This window comes from Leucopleurus acutus (genome assembly GCF_964270905.1).
Source record: "Leucopleurus acutus genome assembly, chromosome: X".
NCBI lineage: Eukaryota > Metazoa > Chordata > Mammalia > Artiodactyla > Delphinidae > Leucopleurus > Leucopleurus acutus.
Window position 1 is genome coordinate 99,466,608 of NC_139148.1, and position 25,290 is coordinate 99,491,897.

General features: G+C 37.9%; 1 protein-coding gene across 2 annotated transcripts in view; it reads left to right on the forward strand.

Annotated features, from left to right (window-relative positions):
- HTR2C (5-hydroxytryptamine receptor 2C) overlaps positions 1-2,864 on the forward strand; it is a gene marked incomplete at both ends in the record, with an annotated part of 115,743 nt that extends 112,879 nt beyond the window's left edge. Inside the window, one exon of one of the 2 annotated variants that reach the window (XM_082864845.1) lies at positions 2,041-2,864. In XM_082864845.1, the coding sequence (XP_082720971.1) occupies positions 2,041-2,864 (824 nt within the window). The remainder of the gene's footprint in view (positions 1-2,040) is intronic. The other variant, XM_082864846.1, reaches the window with a different exon arrangement.
- Positions 2,865-25,290: the final 22,426 nt, after the last annotated feature.

Below are 25,290 nucleotides of genomic sequence, written 5' to 3' on the forward strand. Positions count from 1 at the left end.
AACTCCAGAAAACTTCCTGCAGCCTAATCCTCACTAAAACATTTCATGAAGGATAAAGCCAATACTGACTTTTTTCAGGCAAGCTGGATCTACACTCTTTCTAGATATTCCCTCATATTTATAGCTTTTGGAATAAAGATCCTAACAGTACAAACTGACCACATTCTTAACTGTCATTTTATAACTCTTAAGAAATGTAATCTGCGTGGTTCATCAAACTGGGTGAATATTACCTTCTGATACTTGCCACTCTTCCCATCCAGAGTTCAAAGGTCTTTTCACCGGATCCTGCACTGTATTACCTGAGGACACTTTCTGTTTGCAGTGTCTCCTAGTTTTCACAGTCGTTTTTACTTTCTTGAATGGCATGCCCAGGTTCAGGGTTGCAGGCATATACCAATACCCCAAGAAGTCTTGTCACATCTATCACTGGTTCTCATACCATCACTTGGCCTCTTTCTCTAGAAAAAACAACAAACAAAAAAAAACGGTCATTTAGGAAATTCAGGATCTGAGTTAGAAGGCTTAAAGATCACTTTCCAAAGACTCTTTCTTCCTCATGTCTTCCTAGAAATTAATTACCAATCAATATCCTCAGCGAGCTCTTAGCAAAGAAACATTTACCATTTATTTCCTTCTTGATCATCCAGCCAAACACTCTATACCTGACAAAGTGTGTTAAGACAACCTGTAGGGGAGTTCCCTGGTGGTCTAGCGGTTGGGATTCTGGGTTCAATCCCTGGTCGGGAAACTGAGATCCCACCACCCACGCTGTGCGGCAAAAAAAAAAAAAAAAAAAAGACAATCTATAGGGACTTTCAGTTTCAGATTTGTCACTGTTCCCTAAAGCCAACAATGATCTTTGAGAGTGCGCTTCTATCCCCTCTCACAGTTCATAGTGCAGATATCCACCAGCTCAGGATTCCTCATAATAATCTCTGATGGAATCCTAAAAATGCAGTCTGAATTTTCCCAGGCTTCAAGTTCCTGTGGACACAAGAGAGAATAAATTAACATTAAAATTTGAATTTCACTTGCAAGTTATCCCTACTTATTAATGTAGGACCTCTTCGAGATCTACCATAATGATTTCTAAAAATTTCTAGGTTTCTTACTTATGCTCAGGCATAAGAGCACCTTCTGCTCCCACCTCCTTGTTGATATCTTCTGCCTGTGAGCTTCTTTATTAATGGAAGTGCTTACCAAATTACTACCTCTCAGTATTCTTAAAAAACAAAAGAGTTCAAAACTCCACACAGAAATGGGAGGACTGTATCTTTCCCAACTCAGCATTTCTATCTGTCTCTTGACCCTGCTTAAGCACAGAGTCTCAGGAAAATGCTTACTAAAAAGACAATCCTTTCAGTTTCTGCATAGATTATGTCCACACTGTGGTCAGATCTAATTCCTGTTTGGGGGTCATACTATCTTCTCCATCTCCAGTAACTCCAGAGCTCCTAGGCCCTGTCTCCAAAGGACACACACACAGAAGTTCCTCTTCTTGACCACTTTCCTCAGGAAAAGATGTCCTTGGCTAAAAGCTCAGCCAACCCTGATATGCTATAATTACTCTTGTAGGTGGCATACACATCATTTTTATTGCATTTGGAAGATGCTTAAAAATGAACAGTTGAATTTATTGACGTCATTGAGTATAGATGTGAAGTTATTCACTCATTCAACAAATATTTATTGAGTGCTTTCTATGAGCCAGGACAGTTCTAGGAATTGGAGATAAAACAAAAAAGACACGAACCACTCTTATGCACAACCATACCTATAATTATCTCAATAATGATAATTCCACATCTTCTACAGGAAATTTGGCGAGAAGGCATTCCTAACTTGAAAAAAGCTGTCATTTTCTGATATCATACTGCTACTCTTTCATGTGACTACCCATTTATGCTGTGAATAGCCTTCAACAGATAGATCTAAATTTTCTTCAGTGAAATGCAATTAAATGCATCCCACTGTACAAATCTGTGCGACCCTTCAATATGTTGTAACAATGTCCTACCTTCTTTTCTGTTCCTGTAGGTGTATCAGTTCCTATCCCAGTGATTGGACTGAGGGATGAAGACAAGGTGTTCATCAACAACACCACCTGCGTGCTGAATGACCCAAATTTCGTTCTTATTGGGTCCTTCGTAGCTTTCTTCATACCGCTGACGATCATGGTGATTACATACTGTCTAACGATCCACGTCCTTCGCCGACAAGCTCTGATGTTACTGCACGGCCATACGGAGGAACCGCCCGGAATTAGCCTGGATTTCCTGAAGTGCTGCAAGAGGAATACTGATGAAGAGAACTCTGCAAACCCTAACCAAGATTTGAACCCACGCCGAAGGAAGAAGAAGGAAAGACGGCCAAGGGGCACCATGCAAGCTATCAACAATGAACGAAAAGCCTCGAAAGTCCTTGGCATTGTTTTCTTTGTGTTTCTGATCATGTGGTGCCCGTTTTTTATTACTAACATCCTGTCGGTTCTTTGTGGGAAGGCTTGTAATCAAAAGCTAATGGAAAAACTTCTGAATGTGTTTGTTTGGATTGGCTATGTTTGTTCAGGAATTAATCCTCTGGTGTACACTCTTTTCAACAAAGTTTACCGAAGGGCTTTCTCCAACTATTTGCGCTGCAATTATAAGGCAGATAAAAAGCCTCCGATCAGACAAATACCGAGAGTTGCTGCCACTGCTTTGTCTGGGAGGGAGCTTAATGTTAACATTTACCGGCACACCAATGAACCAGTGATTAAGAAAGCTGATGACCAGGAGGCCGGTATAGAGATGCAAATCGAGAATTTGGAGCTACCAGTTAATCCCTCCAATGTGGTTAGTGAAAGGATTAGTAGTGTGTAAGAAAGAGCAGCGGTGCAGTCTTTTCCTACAGTAAAGCTATAAATGTAGGAAATTGTTCTATAATTCTTCTGTCGGTCATAACCTAATGTAAATATTGCTGTTTGAAAAAGTTGTTTTTATATATAGCTTTGCAATCCTGTACTTTACAATCATGCTTACAGTAGTGAGATATAGGGTTCTGTATTTACTGTTTATAATAGATTGAGAATAATTTACTTTGGTTGTTTGATGCAAACATGTTGATTTTTTCCCCCTTCCTTCCTTCCTTCCTCCTTCCCTCCCTTTCTTGCTTTCTTTCTTTCCCTCTTCTCTCTCTCTCTCTTTTTCTTTTTCACATACGGAAGTGTTGATCTTCATCTCAGGTGACATTTGCAGGAGACCAGAATGATGCACAGGACAGTGGTTACATTTCAACCACGCCAAAATTGAACAAATTCAGTGAAATCTATTTTCTGGGTTAACAGTAAATATACACTTTAAATTCTTGCTCAGCTCATCTACACACATAAACACAGTAAGATAGGTTCTGCCTTCTGATAATCTATCATAACTATTAGTGACTTAAAGGCAGGACTTAGCCTTGTTGTCACACATAGGGGAAATTTTGACATTGTCAGAATGTTCTGTTGATATTTTACTGCAATGTCTGTCACCAGACATAGTGGTATTTTAACATAGCAGCTGGTTAACCAGGACTACAGAAGTGGAAGGATGATACAAGATATATACACCAATAACAGCTTTTCACTTCTTACAGACAATGTTCAAATTCTGATTATAATGACAAGCAAACTGGAATTAGTGTTTTCATTCTGGTTCTTAGTAAATACCTAATTCCATGATTAAACTGGGAAACAAAATCCCAGAGTTATTTCCCAATCCAGGATTCATCATCAATTGGGTTTTGATCTCAGGATCCTGGAAGTTTGTGTGCTACACACAAAATGAAATTAGCATTTTGAGCCTTATTAAAATAGTATATTAATTATGGTACCTCTATCTATAGGACCTAATTTAGCAGTCCATTTTTGAGTAAAACTTGCGTTGGAAGCATAGATGATCAAAAGCTTGGAAGTTTTGCTTGATTAAGGACTACAGAACTGGGCCCTTAGAATGTGAAAAAAAAAGTAATTAAAAAGAAGCTTTTACTGAACTTTGGGAAAAACAGAAATACAGAGTTTCCATTTGGATTTTAAATAAAATGTATCTCATTTACAGATCCTTCCAAACTCTCTAGTGCAGGCAAGGCTGCAGCTAATTTGTAAAAGTGGCAAGCTCTTCATTGTACTGCAATTATGTACCAGAAGTTTAAATCTTTGTTAAAATATAGTGTTGTGTTACAGTAAGTGTTGGCCATTGTTTCATTCTTGGGCCTGCTGCTCTCTAAGAGTTCAGTACCATTTTACTAGTTTGTTAACCGTGAAAGGTTTTCAAACATTGCTAAAGTCAGACCATTAAGTCTATGCTGTGTGCAGAGTGTACAAGGGTTTCCAGTAACTGTATTTCCATGTGTGTCCATGTCACACAACTGTGGATCAATTTCTGAAGAGTTCATGATGCTATTTCTTATGCCTGACAGTTACTTACACACCTTAGAGTATCTTGAAATTGGTGAAGGCAGAATCTGAATTTCTAAAATCCCTGGTGTGTGTCCTCAACACACAGCATAGATAAATCCAACAGTCTGCCACAAGGGCGGTGGGAGAGCCAATGGACGTATTTGAGGAAACTCATACAGTCCCTACATGATTTGCAACACTGCCAAATGCCGGTCAATTGCTAGAGCATGCCCAATTATGACATGAAAGTAAAGTCTACCTGCCTGTTGGCTCTGTTGAACTGCATGTTAAAACAGTTATATGAAATTGAGTGAGATCTAATTCTTACTGAAACGAAAATGTCTGAAGAAACACACCATGCACTGAGCATGAGTTCTGCACATACAGATGGTGTCCTGCATGTATGCTGTGTATGATGCATAAATCCATCGATTTGTATTAATGTAAGGCAGAGTAGGTGATATAAGAAGGACTGAAGCAAATCCTTCAGCAGTCTTTAAAAAGACCACGTAATCAGATCTGAAGTATGGTGAGTATTAGAGAAAATTGGAAACATCTGATTTCTTTCCTGAACTATCGGGGCAAGCTCATAGCACATGTTTTACAAAGAAATAAAATATAAACCACAGATTTTCAAAAGCACTAGCAATAAGTTGAACGATAATAGCTTACAGCACATTTGTTAATAATTCTTATGCCATCAAGTAGTAGTACTTAATAGTACCCAACACAGTAATTATTCTCAAATTGTGTGCTATTCATAAGTTCTGTGCAGTTCGGTATGAAACAAGTATACTCATTTGGATATAAACCTTACAGTTCAATGTTAAACCTACACATTTTATAAATGTTTTAAAGTCCATGTGATAAGTGTAAACGTGGTGAATTTACTGTCAAACAGATCATTTTGATGTCCTATTATGTATGTATATCTGTTTAAGACACGTGCAACAGACTGCCTTATATTATTTCCTGTAAGTCTTCTTTCATCAAGTGGTACTTTTTGTGAGTGGTTGCAAAGTGTTGTCTTATTCCTGGTTCCTGTATGTTATCCATTCCAGGTTTTTGTGATACTTCCTATTAATTTATTAAATTTATTAAATGTTGCCTAATATGTCACCTGTCTTTTTTCCCCCTGCATCTTTTGAGGGAAAAATACACCACTTCATTTCTTGGAAAATTAAATTGTAACCTGTTAAATAAGTTCATAAAGACAAATACAACCAGAAAATATTACTCTTCTCTATGTACTCAAAGACTATGACACTTGAGGAAAGACAAGAGGTGTAAACAACAAACGCAATATTAATAACAACATCACTGATGCCTGGTAAGCAGAATAACTGCAGTCTCAAATTATCCTACTTTCCTTAACCTGAGCAGGGGCCTGGGGTGGCTCATATGCTCTCCTTGCTATAGGTATCATTGCTATCTTATTCCCATCAAACTCTAAGCTCCCCTAGAGAGGACCATGTTTACCTTATTGATGGTTTTATCCCCAGTTGATAGCGGCCACTCTATGTTCAACAGACACGTATTGAGCGTCAGTATTTGTGGGCATTGTATTATCTGTTCCTGTTGCCAGAAGGAGTCTTACAACTCCCCACTATTCAGTCATGTGGTGTGACTTGATCACCTTAACTGACCCCTATCCCAAATGGCTTTGGATACCTGTGCAATCATCAGGGTCACCATACTAAGCTGCTCTGTTCCTCCATACCTGAAGCCATGGGTGACAAAATACACTGGCCTTTTCTTTCAACATTTGTACCTTCCTGACGCTGAGTGAGCCCACTGGCATGAGTTCAGTTCCCTGAGAAGAAAGCAGGAATACCTCGTTCCTTTGCAACCATGACTAGGTTGAGTCCTAGGAATGGGTCAAAGGATAAAGGTTGAACTGCCACTTTGAAACAACAGCGTCACTGCTGCCCATGGCTAGAAATATCTTGTACCACTGAAGCTAGGGACTACTCTTCCCCAACAGCAAGGCAATGGAGAGAGGTTGAAATCTCTGATGGCACAGACCTGGAGTTGTTACTACCAATGAAAGGGAAGGAGGGGCAGAGGAAGACTGGAGTGCCACATCCCATTGTACAGGAAGGTTTCATGGTCTGAGGAAAGAAAGATGCTCCCTGCCATCAGGCAGCAGTACATTTCTGCTTACAGCAGAAACACACAGTTTCCACACAGTTAATCAGCTCCCCCTTAAGTCAATGCAATCTCCATGGTTGAGGCCCATTTCTCCTTGTATATTCCCCTAGACATATATTAACATATCACACAGAAAGCTGAATATATTAGAAAGAGGTATTTTTATAGGCAATGCCAACAGGAGTAGGTGACAGCATAGTGGCTCTCAAATATTATGTGACCCATAGCACACGTTTTTAAACATAAATAGCTCTAAGATGGGTCCTCTGGGATATAAATTCTGAGATGAAAATAAGTGTGCAGGATGTTTATTAGGAAGTGATCTTGGGACCCATCTGCACGGGGAAAGGGAAAAAAGGATGACTGGGCAGAGGGAAAAGTTGGGCTGTGATGTAGTTACAATAAGGACTTACTCCCCCTGCATCTTTGGTAGGGAAAATATACCACTTCACCTCATTTTCTTTGAAAGTTAAATTGAATTCTATAAAATAAGTTCAAAAAGACATACTTAACCAAAAAGTATCACCTTTCCTGACTAATTCTGCATGTATTCAAAGACTATAACACCAGGGGAAAGACAATTGAGAGGTGTGAACAACAAAAACAATATCACACTTAGATGACTCTCATGGGAAGCTTCAGAGTTGTCCCAAGTTGAAGCAAGGGGCCAATCCTCTATAGCACCACTGTCCCCAAGAGAGATATATGACTTTATGCCAGGTCACTCTCTCCAACAGAGGCAACTCCCCAAGAGGGCTTATACCTGAAAGTTGTCAAGTCCACAATCTCCCATCACCTGAGGAATAAACCCTTCAGCCCTGAAGGTAGGATCTGGTCAGTGTAGCATAGCATCTATAACAAATAGTACATTTATTGAGTAGAAAAGATTCACCACCTAATTCAAAAAGATTCACCACCTAGTTCAGCACCTATACAAATAACATGAAAGAACCTGGCTGCCTGTTACTTAAGCCAAAATCAAGGCACATGGAGGTGAAAATAAATACATGTTTTTATATGAGATTTCTTTTCATGCTAAAGGTGTTCTCAATCAACAGCTTACTAGGATTCTTAGATTTCTGAACCCATCTGGACAGCTCAGGCTAAGCTGCAGTAAAAAACAATCCCAAAGTCTCAATGGCTTAACAAAACAAACACTCATTTTGCTCTCACACTCCATGTCTAACGTGGGTTGCCAGGAAACCTCTTCTCATCATAGTTACTCTGGGAAAAAATGGTGATAAAGGCTTCATCCTTCACACTTGCTTCCATGTAGCAGAGGGACAGAAATTTAGTGAACCTATTTCTTAAACCAAAACTAACCTACCGTTTACTTTCCATTTAATCCTAACTCTATCCATACCCTCATGTCTTACCTATAACATTATTTCTGTTCTTAACTTTATCCTTAAAGCTATCTCATTATTTCTGTTCTTAACTTTATCCTTAAAGCTATCTCTATGTGTGTCCTGTCCTGCTCTTAACTTTATAATTAATTCTAACCCTGACTCTTGTTTCTAAATTACCTCTAACCATGATCCTGCCTTCTGCGAACTCTAACCTTCCTCAAAACTCTAACCTCACACTTACTATTAACTCCAATGCTTCCTTTGTCTTTAACCCTCCCTTAGGGCTAACTATAAACTTTCTTCTAACCTTACATCTAAGCACCAGGTCTAGCTCTAATTATTTCTATTTTATTCTAAAAAAATTTCTTTTTGTTAAGAGTCTGAGAAGCTGGACTGGAAGACACAGAAGGAAACTTTATGCTTGATCCTTTTGTATTTCTCTGTCTTAAAACCTCACAAGGGGCCAAACACAGACGTGCTTTGTTTTATGTAAACAGGTGGTTCATACATTTAAAAATCTCCACTTTGCTATAATGGAAATCAAGGTCAGTGAGGTAAAGGGTCTTCCCCTAAATCACACTGCTGGAAAGAGCAGAGACTGAACTATCTGGTTTCTAAGGCTGTGCTGTTCCCAATATACCATATGACTCCTCTTTACTGTCCCATAGGCAAAACTGGCTTCCCCAGGGCAGGAAGCACAACCCATATTAAAGTGCATCTTTCCAAGTGTTACCACTTCAAAATGGGGTAAAGAAGTAGATGAGTGCAAGTTAGGAATAGCCTTTTTAAAATTCATTCACTCCTGCCGTTAAAATTAATAAGGATGGCCATGTATAGTCCACTGTGAATCCCTATTATGAGAGAGTTTTACCCTGAATAGGTTGGAAAAGGGGACAAGGATTGAACAAACAACGACTAACATGAGATTCATAGTGACAAAGACAACTCTCTCAGAAGTGACTTGTTTATGCTTAAGATGAAAGGGGTGCTTGAAACACAATAAAATAATTTTGATGATGAAGATAATGTTGCCGATGACATTCTAACATCAAAGAAAATACAATTACTATTTCAACAGGGGATTCATTCTAAGACTAGTGTCTTAGCCCATTCAGGCTGCTATAACAAAATACCACACACTTGGTGGTCTGTAAACAATAGAAATTTATTTCTCACAGTTCTGGACACTGGGAAGTCCAAGATCATGGTGTCAGCACGGTTCTATTCTGGTGAAGGCCCTCTCCTAGGTTGCAGACTGCCTGTGTCCTGCCATGTCTTCACATGGTGGAAGGGGTGAGGGAGCTTTCTGAAGCCTCTTTTATAAGGGCATTAATCCCATTCATGAGGGCTCCAGCCTCATGCCTAAGCATCTTCCAAAGACCCACCTCCAAATACCATCATGTTGAGCATTAGAACTTCAACATATGAATGGGGAGGGGGGACACAAATATTCAGGCCATAGCAATTAGTTTAATTTTACTAGGCAAAAAGGCTAAAATTTTATTTCAATGTTTAATTCAGAAATTACCCATATGCTTTTTATGGAAAAACCTAGCTTAGCTCTTCCCAGCTGAAGTAATCTTTCTGTGTAAGACAGTCTAACAGAGACAGTCAACAAAAAGGCTCAAAGGGAAAAAAAAACAGGAGAGACATTCAATTCCAAAACCTACTATGGTATGTTTTTAACAGAACTGGCAATAACTTACATGAAAGCTGCTCCTGGATGGTAATATAATTTAATATCCCCACTGCATGATTCTAAGGAGAATTTTGCAGGCCTTTGAGCATCAAGGGTATGGGTTCTCAGTAAATCACTGAAGTGTGGAGCTGCTCTAGTTTCAAGTGTCTCCGGACCCCATAATTAAGTACTTTTCCTCTACTGTTCACTCCTTTCCTCTTTCATATCTGTATAATTTTTTTCAGTTTTACAAATATTTTATTTTTTAACAATAAATACAATTAATATTACAAGAAGCAATACATGATAAGATTTTATTTGCATTATTTTTTAACACAGTTCTATTGAGGTACAATCTACAAGTCTGGGACTGGTAGTAGGAGTAGAGATTTACTGCAAATAGGCATGAAGGAAGTTTTGTGGGTGATGAAAATGTCCTAAAACTAGATTGTGGGGATGGTAGCACAATTCTATCAGTCTACTAAAAATTATTGAATTATACACTAAGTGTCTGTATTCTTTTGAATGGATGCTCTGTGAAAAATGCATTCAAGCAGGTAATGAATTCAAAGATACCACCACAGTTAGTTTGGCAACCTCTGGACAAACCATAGCCTACGTTGCCACTGGAGCTTCATGACAGCCTGGATCTCTTACCTAGGTGGAAACTAAGGACTTTGGTGATTCTATTGGTTTCTTCAGAACACTTTGACATTTTACACTGCCATTGCTGTGCTATACAGCTTACTGGGCCTTGAGAATAATCTAAACCACCCAGATGCCTCCTGATCCTGATGCCCCAATTCAAATGGTACCTCAGGAATACGTCATCTTTAAAAATTAGAGTGTGGGAGTTCCCTAGTGGTCCAGTGGTTAAGACTCTGCGCTTCCAATGCAGGGGGCGTGGGTTCCATCCCTGGTTTGGGAACTAAGATCCCACATGCCCCGTGACGTGGCCAAATTAAAAAAAAAATTAGAGTGGGAGCCAAGTGCCCTGAAAGTACCTTCACTAAAAGCAGCTGAGAAGCACATACATTAACCTATACACCTTCTCAGGCACTCCTCCTGGTCTTCTGAAATGATACCATGATAACAGACCAGAGGCTGTTTCAAAGAGATAGTGTCTTAAGGGAAAGATACTGGTCCTTCATTTTATTGTAGGAACCACCCTTCGGTTCAATTTTGGAAACTCTTGGTTCATTTCTCTGTTACGATTCAATCAATAGATCTTCTGCCCTCCAAATGTACACTATTTTCCCTTAGGTGATTAAAGAAGAATACAAAATAGCATACTACGTATTACTTACTACTTCAAGTCACTGTAAAGCCAGTAAGTAAACACATAATCCTTTACTTTGTTAGTGGTCAGCAGTTCAGAGAAAGCTAATAACGCAATGAAACTAGTAGCAACAAAACCAGAGAGAAGTTTAACAGAGAGAACCAGCAAAAGAAAGGGCCAAAAAGGGCCTTGTTAACAGTATACTCACTGCTGGAGGTCTAGAAAGCTGTGCACACATGCTAGGCTGCACTCACTCAGGAGGGACTAGAGTGGACATTTTAGACATGGGACAGATCTGAAAGCCTTCCCCAAGCCACACACAGATTTATCTGCAAAGGATGGAAGTTTTACTGCCTCATGGGAATCAAGAACCAATTATGCCAAATCACTAGCAGAACACTAAGCAGTGCTAACTTTAAGGATGACTTCTAGGAAGCCAGACTTTAAAAATAAACACAAGGAGGGGCTTCCCCTGGTGGCACAGTGGTTAAGAATCCGCCTGCCAATGCAGGAGACACGGGTTCAAGCCCTCGTCCAGGAAAATCCCACATGTCACGGAGCAACTGAGCCCATGCACCACAACTACTGAGCTTGGGTTCTAGAGCCCATGAGCCACAACTACTGAGCCCGCGCACCACAACTACTGAAGCCTGCACACCTAGAGCCCGTGCTCCATAACAAGAGAAGCCACCGCAGTGAGAAGCCCACACACCACAACGAAGAGTAGCCCCAGCTCGCCACATCTAGAGAAAGCCCGCACACAGCGACGAGCGACAAAGGCCCAATGCAGCCAAAAATAAATAAATAAATAATACATTTATATATATATATAAATAAAATAAACTCAAGGAGAAAAAATAGAGTTGCACCATCAGAGGCCCGCACACTGTGTGGGAAATAGATTTTGCAGAATTAGTCTAGACAAGTCATTGAGAAACAAACAAAAATAAAAATCCAAGCCCCAGTGGGTAATCAGAATCCAGACTTGCTACAGTATATGATCTAAAATATCTAGTTATCCATTTAAAAAATTAGACAAGCAAAGAGACAAAATAGTGTGAACCATGTTCAGGAAAAACAGAAGGCAACAGAATTTGATTCTGATGGGGTCCAGGAGTTAAACTCAGCAGAAAAAGACTTCAAAGCTGCTATTAAACCATAAATAAGAAAGAATGACAACATCTCACTAAAGAGAGAATATCAATCAAGAGGTAGAAATTATCAATAAGAACCAAATAGAAATCCTTTAGCTCTAAAAAGTACAATAATTGAAATGAACCTTTGCTAAGGGCAGTTTGGCAGGTCCTCAAAAGATTAAACAAAGAATTACCATATGATCCAACAATTCTACCCACAGGTACATACTCAAGAGAATTGAAAAAATATGTCTACATAAAAACTTGTACATAGCAACATTATTCATAATAGCCAAAATGTGGAAACAACCCAGATGTCCATCAACTGATGAATGAATAAATTGTGGTAGATTCAGGAAATGGAATATTATTTGGCAATTAAAAATATGTAGTTCTGATACCTGCTACAAATGAATAAAGCTTGCAAACATTATGTGGAGTGAAAGAAGTCAGTATTTTCACTTCACATATTTCATAAATATGATTATGTTTATATGAAATGTCCAGAATATTGACAATTCACCTACAGAATGTGTATTAATGATTGTCTAGGGCTAAGGATAGGAACATGGATTAACTGTAAATGGGCAGCAGAGATCTTATTGGGTCAAATGAAACATTCTAAAATTAAGTTGTACACTTAAAACAGGTGAATGAGGAAATTCCCTGGAGGTCCAGTGGTTAGGACTCAGCTCTTTCACTGCCAGAGCTCCAGTTTGATCCCTGCTCGGGGAGCTAATATCCTGCAAGCCACACAGCACGGCCAAAAAAGAAAAACAAAAGAAAAAAAAAAAAAAACAGGTGAATGATGAATTTTATGGTATATAATGAAAATTCAAAAGAACTATTTATATATATATTTATGTTACATATATACATACATACATATACATATATACACGTGTGTGTGTGTTGTTGTGAGCCTATAAAAGTTGTGATTCAGTCATGTCAAAGAAATCAGAGACAAAGAAATAATATAGTTACTTACATTATTATAATCTTTCTCAATGTTGATTAACAGTATTTCATAAAATGAGTTTGGAAGCTTTCCTCCTGATCCACACCTCTAAAATAGTTTGAATTTGAGTGAAAAAGTTTGATCTTTTCTTGAAGCTTAGAAAGATGCCACCTGTAAAACCTGGGTCCTGGGGCTACAAAATCTCGCCCTGGGGATTTCCTTTGGGGTTAGAGGGAAATCTCATTGACAACTTTCTCAATTTCTTCCATACTAATTTATCTCTTCTTATTCTCTATCTCTTCTCCAAGGAATTTTGATTTCAAATCACTAATTTTATCTTACTTTCAAATATATTTTCGGAGATATGATAAAGTACTATCTAATTCTTTTAGGTTTTTATCAGTGATTATGCCCACATTCTTAGTTCTAATTAAGTGCATTTATGCTTTCTAAATAACTTTCTTGATTATTTTAGGCAACTTGCTACTTCCATACTTGACGAATTGTATTTCTTTGATATATTACATTTCACCAGCTCTTTTTCAGTATTTACATGAATTGGTTTAATTTCCAACACGAATGTAAAAATATTTATTCCCTTCTCATATGTAACATGAGATATGGATAATGGTTTTAGAATCTCATTTGTATTTTCCTTGTACCTAGTTTTTGTTAATAATCTCAGCAACTGATATTCACATTATTGATTTATTTTGTACATTACTTAGATTCTATATTGAAGAGTTTTTGCCATTAATATTGATTTTATAACCTTTATACATCATCCATTAATTTCAAAGCTTACTGGTTTCAGTGATCAATGCCATGGCTCTGATAACTTGTCCCTATTTCTTAAACTCTTGATTTATTTCCATTTTCAGTTTTCTAAAACTATTTAAACAATATTTTTCCAGGAAGAGTAATTATTAGTATACTTTCTGAGTTTTTGCAAATCTGAGACTATCTCTTTATTACCCTTGCACATAAATGATAGCTTAGTTGGGCATAGAATTCGTAGGTAAAAATATTCTCCCCTCAAACCTACATATCTGCTACCCAAATTTCCTGACAGGTTATTTTTTTAATGCTTGTAGAATTTTACTTCATTCTTAAAATTCAATACTGTATACATGTAGATCTCTTTTCCTTAATTTTTTCTAGTACTTGGTAGGTTTTTTGAGTTTGAAAAGACTTTATATAGCTATAGGGAAATTTTTTCTATAATTTCTTATTGTTTGTTCTGAGCCATGTACTCTGCTTTATGCTTCTAGGATCCTATGATATACATTTTAGATGTTTTTTATCATTTTTTTCATGTCTCATCCTTTTATTCATGATAGTCATTTACACATCCCTTTTTTCCAAGGGCTAGCATAATTTCTTAAACTGAATTTTTTTTCTTTTGGCTTTGTTGGGTCTTCATTGCTGCGTGTGGGCTTTTTCTAGTTGTGGTGAGCGGGGTCTACTTTTCGTTGCAATGCATGGGCTTCTCATCGCGGTGGGTTCTCTTGTTGTGGAGCACGGGCTCTAGGCATGTGGGCTTCAGTAGTTGCAGGATGCAGGCCCCAGAGCACGCAGGCCTCAGTAGTTGCAGCTCGCGGGCTCTAGAGCCCAGGCTCAGTAGTTGTGGCACACGGGCTTAGTTGCTCTACGGCATGTGGGATCTTCCCAGACCAGGAATCAAACCCATGTCTCCTGCATTGGCAGGCGGATTCTTAACCACTGTGCCACCAAGGAAGTCCCTTAAACTGAACTTTGATTTACTGATTTCATGTTCTGAAATACCCAACATTTTATTAACTGAGCATATATTTTAATTTTTTTATCTGAATATTATTATTTCTGATCTCAAATTCTTTCCTTTTTATGGATGCAATATCCTCTTGAGCACTTTAACTGTGGTACTATCTTGGTTAGAATTGTTATTGTTTTTAGGGAATTCCCTGGCAGTCCAATGGTTAGGACTCTGCACTTCTACTGCAGGGGGCATGGGTTCAATCCCTGGTCAGGGAACTAAGATCCTGCATGCTGTGTGGCCAAAAAAAATAAAAAATTGTTATTGTTTTTGTTAGTGCACTAGTTACAAAGTTGCATATGTTTTGAATCACCTGCTTCAAACTTATTTTCCAATAAACCTTGTTATTTTTAGTGAAAGACTGCATGATATGAGATTTATTTTTCTAGAATGCATGTAACATATTATAACAAAATGTATATTCTGTAATTGATTTTAACTGGGTTAGCCCTAAATTACCTGGGACATCACCCCGGGCCACGGAGTTGCATGACTCTGGCAGTGTAAGTGTATAGCACCTCGCAAAATCTGCCCAGACATATATGATGGCCATGGCACTACACTTCTTTAATTGTCATGCTTGTTCTCATTAGGAATCCACTGTAACTAAGGATCTCATTTTAGTTATTACGCATTCCCTTAGTTGAGTATCTTGTCAAAATCTGGACTGCCTCCTTCTCTATGTTCCCCTCCATCTAATTCATTGACTATTTATAAAATGAATAAGATAAAAATCTCAAGACACCAAGAAACAGAGAAATATCAAACTTTTTATACAACTCCCTTATCTTTTAGCCTAATGTAATATTAATGGTCAGATATTATTTTCAATGCTTTTCAGATCTCTGTTAGTGAGTTTTCTTCTTTCCTTCCTTTCCTTCCTTCCCTTCCTTCCTTCCTTCCTTCTTTCCTTTCTTTCTTTCTTTCTTTCTTTCTTCAGAAGTCACAGTAGTGTTTTATGTGCTCCAAATTGAAGGAATGGACAAAGAGAAAGCCAAGCCCAAAGTCAAGCTTCATAGTCATATTCTGTAACTGCTTAGAAAGGGAAAAGTGTCTGGATCTCAGCTTTTATTTATAAACTTTCCTGAGTAGTATTAATTCACAATAATGAAATCCAACTTTTACATTTTACATTTCATCTCCATTCAAGGCACTGAAAGACAGATTTCTTTTTCCTATTCTATAATAGAATCATTAAAATGTTGTATGCATATATGCTTTCTGGACAATGAGATACATAAGAATTTTGTAGATTAATATATACGTCCATTTCCAGCCCTTGTTTACAACCTGTGTAAATCATCTCTTGGGATGGAATGGACAGAGACTTCTAGTATTATGCTCTAGGAACACTAGTGACAGTGCATCAATCCCTTCTCTTTCCAAGAGGAATGACTTACATGGCCAATTTCCCAAAACCCGTTAGCCTGCAAGCAGGATTATCTAAGGGTCTTCTGAAAGATTAAGTCTTAAAGTGAAGGACATGGCCAGCTCCTCATTGTGCTGATGCTAGTAGGTTTGCTATCTACTCTTCCAACCCATTAGCTCCTATTTTTCTTTTCCCTGGAATAACCTCCTTTGGAGATTTTTTTCTTTGCATACTCTGGATATCAAAGTAATGGCAATACTCCTATATTTTGATCATGTCTTTTATTATCTTTTAGAAATTTGAGCTTGTTGCTGGCAACCTTCCCTACTTCTAGTACTGATCCAGGGTTTACTGAAATTATTATATTCCTTTAATTACAAGAACTAGGGCAGAAGGAGTGATAAATATGTGGGATATAATTGCCATCTTGAATAAGAAGTCCAAAGTAGTTTTTATTAAAACTGTAAAGTCAGCAAGAAATAAACTACAGAAATAAAAATCGTTAAATTATTAAAATTATAAATTATTAAATACCAGAGTTTGCAAATGAATTATATCCCAAATATATTCATGCCAATCAATACCACTGGGAAAAAACTCACCACAAAACATTATATATTTTGTCATATTTTGTATTATAATAAATAAACAATTAGAGCAGTTACAGGAAATATAATTATATCTTCTTAGATAAGCACAATAAATATAACCCATTTGGAGTAATGTTATAAAAACGAAATAAACAAAAGAGATAAGCACAAGACTGTACAGTCATAAATTTTGAACCCAAATGATAACTTTGTATTCATTTTTTTATGTTGCTCAAATTTTTATCAATCTTATTATGCAAAGTTGCCAATTCAAAATAGTGTTACTAAAATATACTTGACATGAGAAACAGCATAGGCTTCTATTCCCTTTATTGACTGAACTGTTGGAATTCCTGATAGAGTTTGTCTGAATTATCTTCAGACTACTTTAAGGCTTTCATTGGTAAGTAGGAGTTGATTACAATAAACTCTGTAATTGTCCCAACATCTTCCATATGAGGCCATAGGAAAATTGATAGAGACAAGTAACAATTCAAATTTAATATTATAAGCACTTTTTTTTAACATAATCAAATCCACCTTGTAACAGTCCTAAAGCAGTGTATGGGATTTGTATGCTGACAATTAAGTTCTCACAAATATTGCAGTTTCACGTTCTATGAAGTAATATAGCTTCATACTTGACAAGAGTTTACATAATTTACCTGACTTCATATACAACAGTGAGACTGCATTTAAAGTGCTTTTGGCACAGCTTGCCTGATCACCCTTGGTTCCACTAAGATAGACAGACCTGCTGTTGAGAAGCCTAAGTGCCCTGAGGGGCCTGTGGGGCTTCTAGGGGTCTCTTCAGGTGTGAGCTGCCTTACAACCTCTCTATCTCTGCCTACCAATTTCCTCTTATGAACTATTCCTGGTATTTGAGGCAAAGTGGTTATTTTCTACTTACCATGACACATCTGAATGCAATCAACTTTAAAAAAAACTTCACATTTGGCTTACAATCAATAATCATTCATTTATTTATTATTTTATTCAACTAATATTTGTCGAACAGCTACTACTTACCAGGCATTTCTTTAGGTACTGGGGATGAAGTGTGAACAAAACAGCCCCCAAAAATCTCTGTACTCATACAGTTTACATTCCATTCAGGGGAGACATATTTTTAGCTAAGTTATAAGTAGGTTATATGATGTAAAGTGTGAGCAGTATGAAAAAACCTAGAGTCTATCATACAGAGTGAAGTAAGTCAGAAAGAGAAAAACAAATACTGTATGCTAACACGTATATATGGAATCTAAAAAGAAAAATGGTTCTGAAGAACCTAGGGGTAGGACAGGAATAAAGACACAGACATAGAGAATGGACTTGAGGATGTGGGGAGGGGGAAGGGTAAGCTGGGATGAAGTGAGAGAGTGGCATGGACATATATACACTACCAAACATAAAATAGCTAGCTAGTGGGAAGCAGCTGCATAGCACAGGGAGATCAGCTCAGTGCTTTGTGACTACCTAGAGGGGTGGGATAGGGAGGGTGGGAGGGAGATGCAAGAGGGAGGGGATATGGGGGTATATGTATACATATAGCTGATTCACTTTGTTATACAGCAGAAACTAACACAACATTGTAAAGCAATTATACCCCAATGTAGATGTTAAATTTTAAAAAAAACAGGCTATCTTATCATTCAAAACATTCTACTGCAAAATATACTACAAAATTATTGACATATGAAGAGGTTATCAAATATATGCAGCCCAAAATACACACTAAAAAAGTTTATGGTGTTCAGGATATGCTACCCCAAAATATGTTACCTTGACATATTACATTTGTGCTAAAGAAGTCTTCTCTAGAAAGCTGCCTGCTCCTCCATAAAACTATTCTCCTGTTATGATTTCTAAGAATTCTAAACATACATAAATGAACTACAGACATACCTCAGAAAGGCTGCAGGTTCAGTTCCGGATCACTGTAATAAAGCAAATATCATAATAAAGCAAGTCACACAAATGTTTTGGTGTCCTAGTGCGCATAAAAGTTATGTTTACACTATACTGTAGTCGATTAAGTGTGCAACAGCATTGTGTCTAAAAAAATGTAAAGGACTCCCTGGCAGTCCATTTGTTAAGACTCTGCGCTTCCACTGCAGGGGGTGCCGGTTCGGTTCGATCTCTGGTCGGGGAACAAAGATCCCACATGCCACGTGGCATGGCCAAAATAAATAAATAAAAATTTTTAAATGTACATATTCAATTTAAAATACTTTATTGCTAAAAATGCTAGCCATCAATCCATATGTTCAACCTTCTGAATATGTCTAACATGTCTCTTAATCTGTCATCTGTTTTTATCCATTTTATTTTCCTCTTTTTACTTCAGTTTATGTATTTTCTATTAACCTAGCTCCTATTTAACCATTTCTGGAATTGATGTCCAATCTGCTGTTAAACTCATCCATTGAGTTATTAATTTCAGGTATTGTATTTATCAGTTTCAGAATGCTTATTTAATTATTTTTATAGATTCCAATTCTAAGATGAAATAATCCAGTCATTTATTTGTTTGTTCATTTTCTCTATTAAACTCAACATTCTAGTCATAGTTATTTATTTATTTATTTTTGCTGTACGAGGGCCTCTCACTGTTGTGGCCTCTTCCGTTGCGGAGCACAGGTTCCGGACACGCAGGCTCAGCGTCCACGGCTCACGGGCCCAGCCACTCCGCGGCATGTGGGATCTTCCTGGACCGGGGCACGAACCCGCATCCCCTGCATCGGCAGGCGGACTCTCAACAACTGCACCACCAGGGAAGCCCTAGTCATAGTTATTTTAAAGTATTTTCTATTAACTTCAGTATCTTGATCACCTGTGAGGGTGCTTGACATCTTTTTTTTTTCTTTCTTGACATCTGTCACATCATCTTGCGTCTTTATATGTGTCATAATTTTTATTGTTTACCCAACATTATTAATTAAAGAACCATAGAAACTCCAAAGGAGGCTACCTCTACCACAGGTGGCCTACCTTTTGTCTATTAAGCTAATAGTATATGATGTGGGGGGGAAGGGATGGTCATGACAATCTAATCAGGGATTGAGTTAATTTTTACTGGATTTAAATTTTCATAAGGTTGTTTACCTCTACATCATCAGTGATTTTATGGCATTGTCCCTCCATTGTTTTCAGCTGAAACCTTGGTAGAGCTTTGTCTCCTTGGCCTGGAAGATTGTTAAAGATTCAATTCTGCCCTTTAGAAATTTTCAGCTTCAAAATTTGGTAAACGTCTTGAGCAGGAAATAGCAATGTTTTTTGGAGGCCTTTCAAATTTCCAGTTTTGTCATTGTAGCCTCACATGAATGCCAAAATCTCTGCAGATCTTTGCCCCCAACAGTGGCCTTCTAAACGAGGTCCAACCTACATTTGTAAACTCTAGATGAGTCCAGCATTAATAAATGCCCCCAGGTTAAAAGGGACCATACAGCCTCAGTGTTAACTCATCGCTCCTTTTAGAGCTTTCATTTCTTTTCTGTTTTGATTTTGCAGGCCCTTCCTCCTGGCTAGTCTCTTTTTCCTAAATACTCTGAGCCCACGGGACATTTTACTTTGCCCTTCTGAAGCTTTTAGCTTGGCTATTTACCTTCCTACATAGGATCATAATAAAGCCTCTGTATCTGAGGCCTAATTTCCAGTTTTGTCACACCAGAACCATGTAATAAATAAAAGCTCTGCTGGTTTCTCTTTCTCCAGACGTGGCCCTTCCTTTATGCCCAGAAACAGCAAATGCCCACAGTGGAAAAATAGTGACCAATAATCTGCTCAGTTCTTCAATCTCCGAATTTTAGTCAATTTAGTGATTGTTGCTTCCATAATTTTCTGATGCCTTTAAAATATGATTTTGTAAAATATCCAATTTTTTTTAGTCATGGTCAGTGGAAGCTTTAACCTGCCATACTTATTATGTAATACCTAGAAGTAAAAGGACCTTTGTTGCTTTTCAAAGAGTGATTATGAGAATAAAACTTGCTCTGGGTAAAAATTCTTATTGTACATATATTCAGTAAAGGAAAAGGCTCCCTCTAACTAGCTCCATACTCCATAATCCTGTATTTTAGAGGTAAACATTATCACAGTTGTCTTGTTTGTCCTTTCAAAAATCTTCCAGACATATACATACATATGTATATCAGTACTGTGTGTCTCTTATTTATAAAAGGCATTATTCTGCATTTGAGAGTTTCTCACTCAACTTTATATTCCAAAAGGTTTTTAACTCAACTATGAAATGTTTTGCACTCAAAATCAGGAGATGCAAAACTACTTCATTCAGTTGCAGAAAAATGCTAAAATGTATTTAAATAGACTCTTTCTGATGTAAATTTAGAGTTTCTTCAGTGTCTTGATAATACAGTTCTGCAGTAGGCGGTCTTTTATATATGCTGTGAATATATGAGGTAGTAGAGATGGAGGACTCATTAGACAAAAATGAAATCTCTGAATCATAGTGTATGCATTTTATGTGTTGACAGGTATTATTTGTCCTCTATAGAGATTTTACCAATTTTTCTTTTTCCTCCAGTTTCTTCTTGAAGGGGACTAGGATTTGTCATCCCAAAATATGCCACTTTGGCATGAGGATTATTTTGAGATGAAGAAAAGACAGATTAAAACAGCAGATTCAGGAAAAGCTCTTCACCTCCCCCTCAACTGCCTAAATTTACATTGGAAAGGGGCCTGTACCAGGAAGAGAGCTATTACCAGTGTTAAAAAACAAAATTCAAACAAGTTAATTTGAAGATCTAATTGGCTTTACTAAGTGATTCATAAATCAGGCAGCATCTCACCTAGGAAAGTAGAAAGGCCCTCTGAGGAGCTGTACAAAATGGAAGGTTTTTATAGGCAGAAAGGAGGTGGTGTAGGGGAGTTAAAAGAGTGGATTATTTCAGGCAAAGTTACCTTCCATTAGGGGAAGGCAGGGGGTCTCAAGCAGATTAGCTCACTAGTGATGGCCAGGAAATTCCAGACTGATTAGTTTAAAATTCCACTCCTGAAAGGGGCTGAAACTACAATTAAGTCTTGGTTTGCTCTTCTCGGAGCAAATGACTCCACCTTGGGCCTGTTGTTTCTTTTTTTAACACCAGAGATACCTTTTTACCTATGAAACTTATCTGCATAACAGGGCAAACTTTGTTTTCTAAACATCTCCTCTGAGGTGGCTTTTCTCCTCTTTGCATCCCCAGACCCCTACTCCTTTCCTTAACTCAGGATGCTATATAAGCTTCAGTTACCTGGTTGCCATTTGTGTGTTCATATCTTTATGCGGCTTCTGTATGTATGTAATTTTGTTTGTTTTTCTCCTGTTAATCTGTCATATCAATTTCATTATTGTACCAGCTAAAGAACCTAAAAGGGAAGAAGGGGAAATGTTTCCACTCCTACATTGTGATGGGATTCAGGAGATGCTACCACAAATTATAGCACCTTGGGATATTGAATATTTTAAGCTGAAGGAGTTTGAGAAATCAGTTGTCAACTACAAATTGGCCCTCGCCATTGGCACTTGCCATCTACCTCTACAAGGATTAAATCATGTGCTGCTGCAGCTGCTGACTTTCAACACCCCCTGAAAAGAGTTCAGGGGGGGAGAGCAGAAATGAGGCACTCTGTGCCCTGGGAAAAACTGGCAGAATAGGTCTTCAGATAGTTAGATATTTTCAGGAGTCGACTTTATGAGCCCAATTCTTGTATCTCCTCATATCCAGAAAAACACTAAAATCCTTCATGGTGATGTCTGCTCCTCTTGACTAGCAGTAACTTTCACGAGACTAGCAGAAACCTTCTGCAAAAAATATGTGCTCGATTGCATGTACTCCCCCTTCACCAAAATCACATATATACTGACCTTCCCCCCTGCCTCTCAGGAGCAGTTTCTTAGAGCTATCTGAAATGCTGTCTCCTGGGCTATCATCCTCATTTTGCCCCAAATAAAACTTAACTCTCAACTCTCATGTTGTGCATTTTTTTTAAGCTGACACAGTAAAATCAGGAAGGTCACGCTGACCTTCCTCACCTCTCCCCGCAACTCCAACCCAGCCCTTCTAGCTCTTCTCTCCAGAAACAGGTCATAAAACCCTCATGTGAGAGGTGCTCTCCCTATACTTGGAGGAAAGGAGCATCCTTATCTCTGAAGACAGGGGACACCTAGAAGAATCCTAACAAACAGGCCTTGCTAAGTTTTCCCCAGTTTACTACAGTTTCCTCATAGTCCTTAACTTACCATATTGCTGCACAGCTGCACACTCTATCAAACCTAGCATAAAAATACTTAGGTCTAACTGTTTCCTGGGGTCTTCATTTCCCTATGAATGCTCTTGTATCCCATAAACAAATTTGTATGTTTTTCTCCTGTTAATCTTTGTCAGTTTTATTTTCAGACCCAGCTAGGAACCATAAGAGGGTCAAGGACAATTTTTCCTCCCCTACACATGCCAACATTGTGACAGTGACAGTGTGAAGTCAATCTTTTCACCATTACTAATGTGATAAAGGAATATTTACTTCCTTTCTGTTTTATTTGAATTATTCTTATTTGGAGATAAGACTTTTTTTGTTACTTGAACATTTCATTTTTTTGTATCAAGATATTAGTCTATAATTATTTGTAAGAGAGTCACTCCATTTCTATTGTGTGCTCCAAATACTTTTCTCAATTTTACATTTAAATTGTAATTTGTTTATGGAATTTTTAATCCACAGAAATTTTTAACTTTTCTGATTGTTGGGACCCAGGGCTGGCTGCCCCAAAATATGCTTTAATGGCATATTGATTTTTTTGAATTAAAGTTACTTGAAAAGCAGCTGGTTCAGAAAGAACACTTTGACCCTCCTTTGTCTCCCTGGATGAAGGAAATAAATCTCCCATGTGTGAAGGGTACCCTTCTTACACTAGGAAGCTAACAAGAGACACCGTTATCACTAGAGATAGGGAATTCAGGCTGAGAAGCCTGTATAAACAAACCATGTTTCTTCTTTAATAATATACTACCCCAAGCCCAAACTTTGCTTAAATTCCTCACTAATTAGGCACACAAACCTAAGCTTCTTTGTGCTGTCTAATCCTCACAAACTTAACATTTCTTTATGTAAAAAGATATCAAAGCTGCCTACTTTTGGTAACTCTCTGAACATGATTTTCATGATCCTTCTGTATATACAAAATTAAATTGGTTTTTCACCTATTACTCTATCTCACATCATTTTAATTCTTAGACCAACCATAAGAACTTAGGAGGGTAGAGGAAAACTTTTTTCCTCCCCAACATGACAAAAGATATTTTTCCCAGAATTCCCTGGTAGTCCAGTGGTCAGGACTCAGTGCTCTCACTGCCAGGGGCCCAGGTTCAATTCCTGGTCGGGGAAACTAAGATCCCGCAAGCTTAGCAGCACAGCCAAAAACAAAAAAAAAAGAAAGACAGAACTGCTGTGGGTTGTTGGGTGCTGCAGAAGCTCAAAGTCATGAAAAGCAAGGCCTTCTCAATTGACTTTTTAAAAAAAGATATTCTTCCATTACTCAATAGCTTTTAAGATTTCAGTGTCTCAGCAAAAGCTATCTACACTCTAAAATTCTTTGAATATATACATTGCCCAGAACTTCTAGTCAGATTTTAAGGTGACAGTTTTTAAAACATGAAACTTAGATTTAACTAATATTTCTGGCAAAATGGCACAGTAATTTAAAACAAAAAAAACACCTTTATGCAGCATATAAATATCTTGGATTAAAGATATAAGCGTTTTTTAAATATGCAGGTTTTAAAGCTCCCCAAGTGGTTATGTTACCAGTCCAAGCTCACTCTGCTCGCCACGTGACAGACCAATGAATCGGAGATGATGTGTTGAGGCAAGGAATATGGCTTTATGGAAAGCCAGCAGACCAAGAAGACGGCAGACTAGGGTCCCCAAAAAACATCTTATCTTATCGGGGTCTGGATGCCAGTTTCTTTTATAGAATCAGAGAGGGAGAGGCGGTGAGGAAGTAAGGTAAAAGGGCCATCAGTCTTGCAAAACAACCCCTGGAATGGCCAGCCTCCGTGAGGGGATGTGTTAATTTCTTCTTTTCTGCAGCCATTCACAGGAAGGTGAGGTCAGATTGTCTCCCTGTGAGCTGAACAGAGGCACTTTAGTTTAACATTCAGGCAGAGGGGCAGGGTTCCCTGAGGTCGGCCATTATGTATGATTCTAATAACAAAAGCAACGAAAATCAAACGTTAAAGTCAAAGAAAGAGATTGAACATGGAGTCCGATTTAGCTCTTCCCTGTTACAGTTATAATGGCATCTAGGTTCTCAAACTTAGCAGTTCTCAAACCTAGCTGCCATTATAACAACTTGGGGAGCTTATAAAATACCAATGCCAGGATATCAGCCCCAGAGATTTGGATTTAATTATTTTGTGTTGGAGGTTCATCAGTACTTTTAAAAGCTCACCACATGATGCAAAACATGCTATCTGGGTTAAAAACAGCTGTTTCAAATTCATAATAGTACTCAAAACAAACGATAGGATATCCCCAAGGGCGAAAAACAAAGAAGAAGCAGGA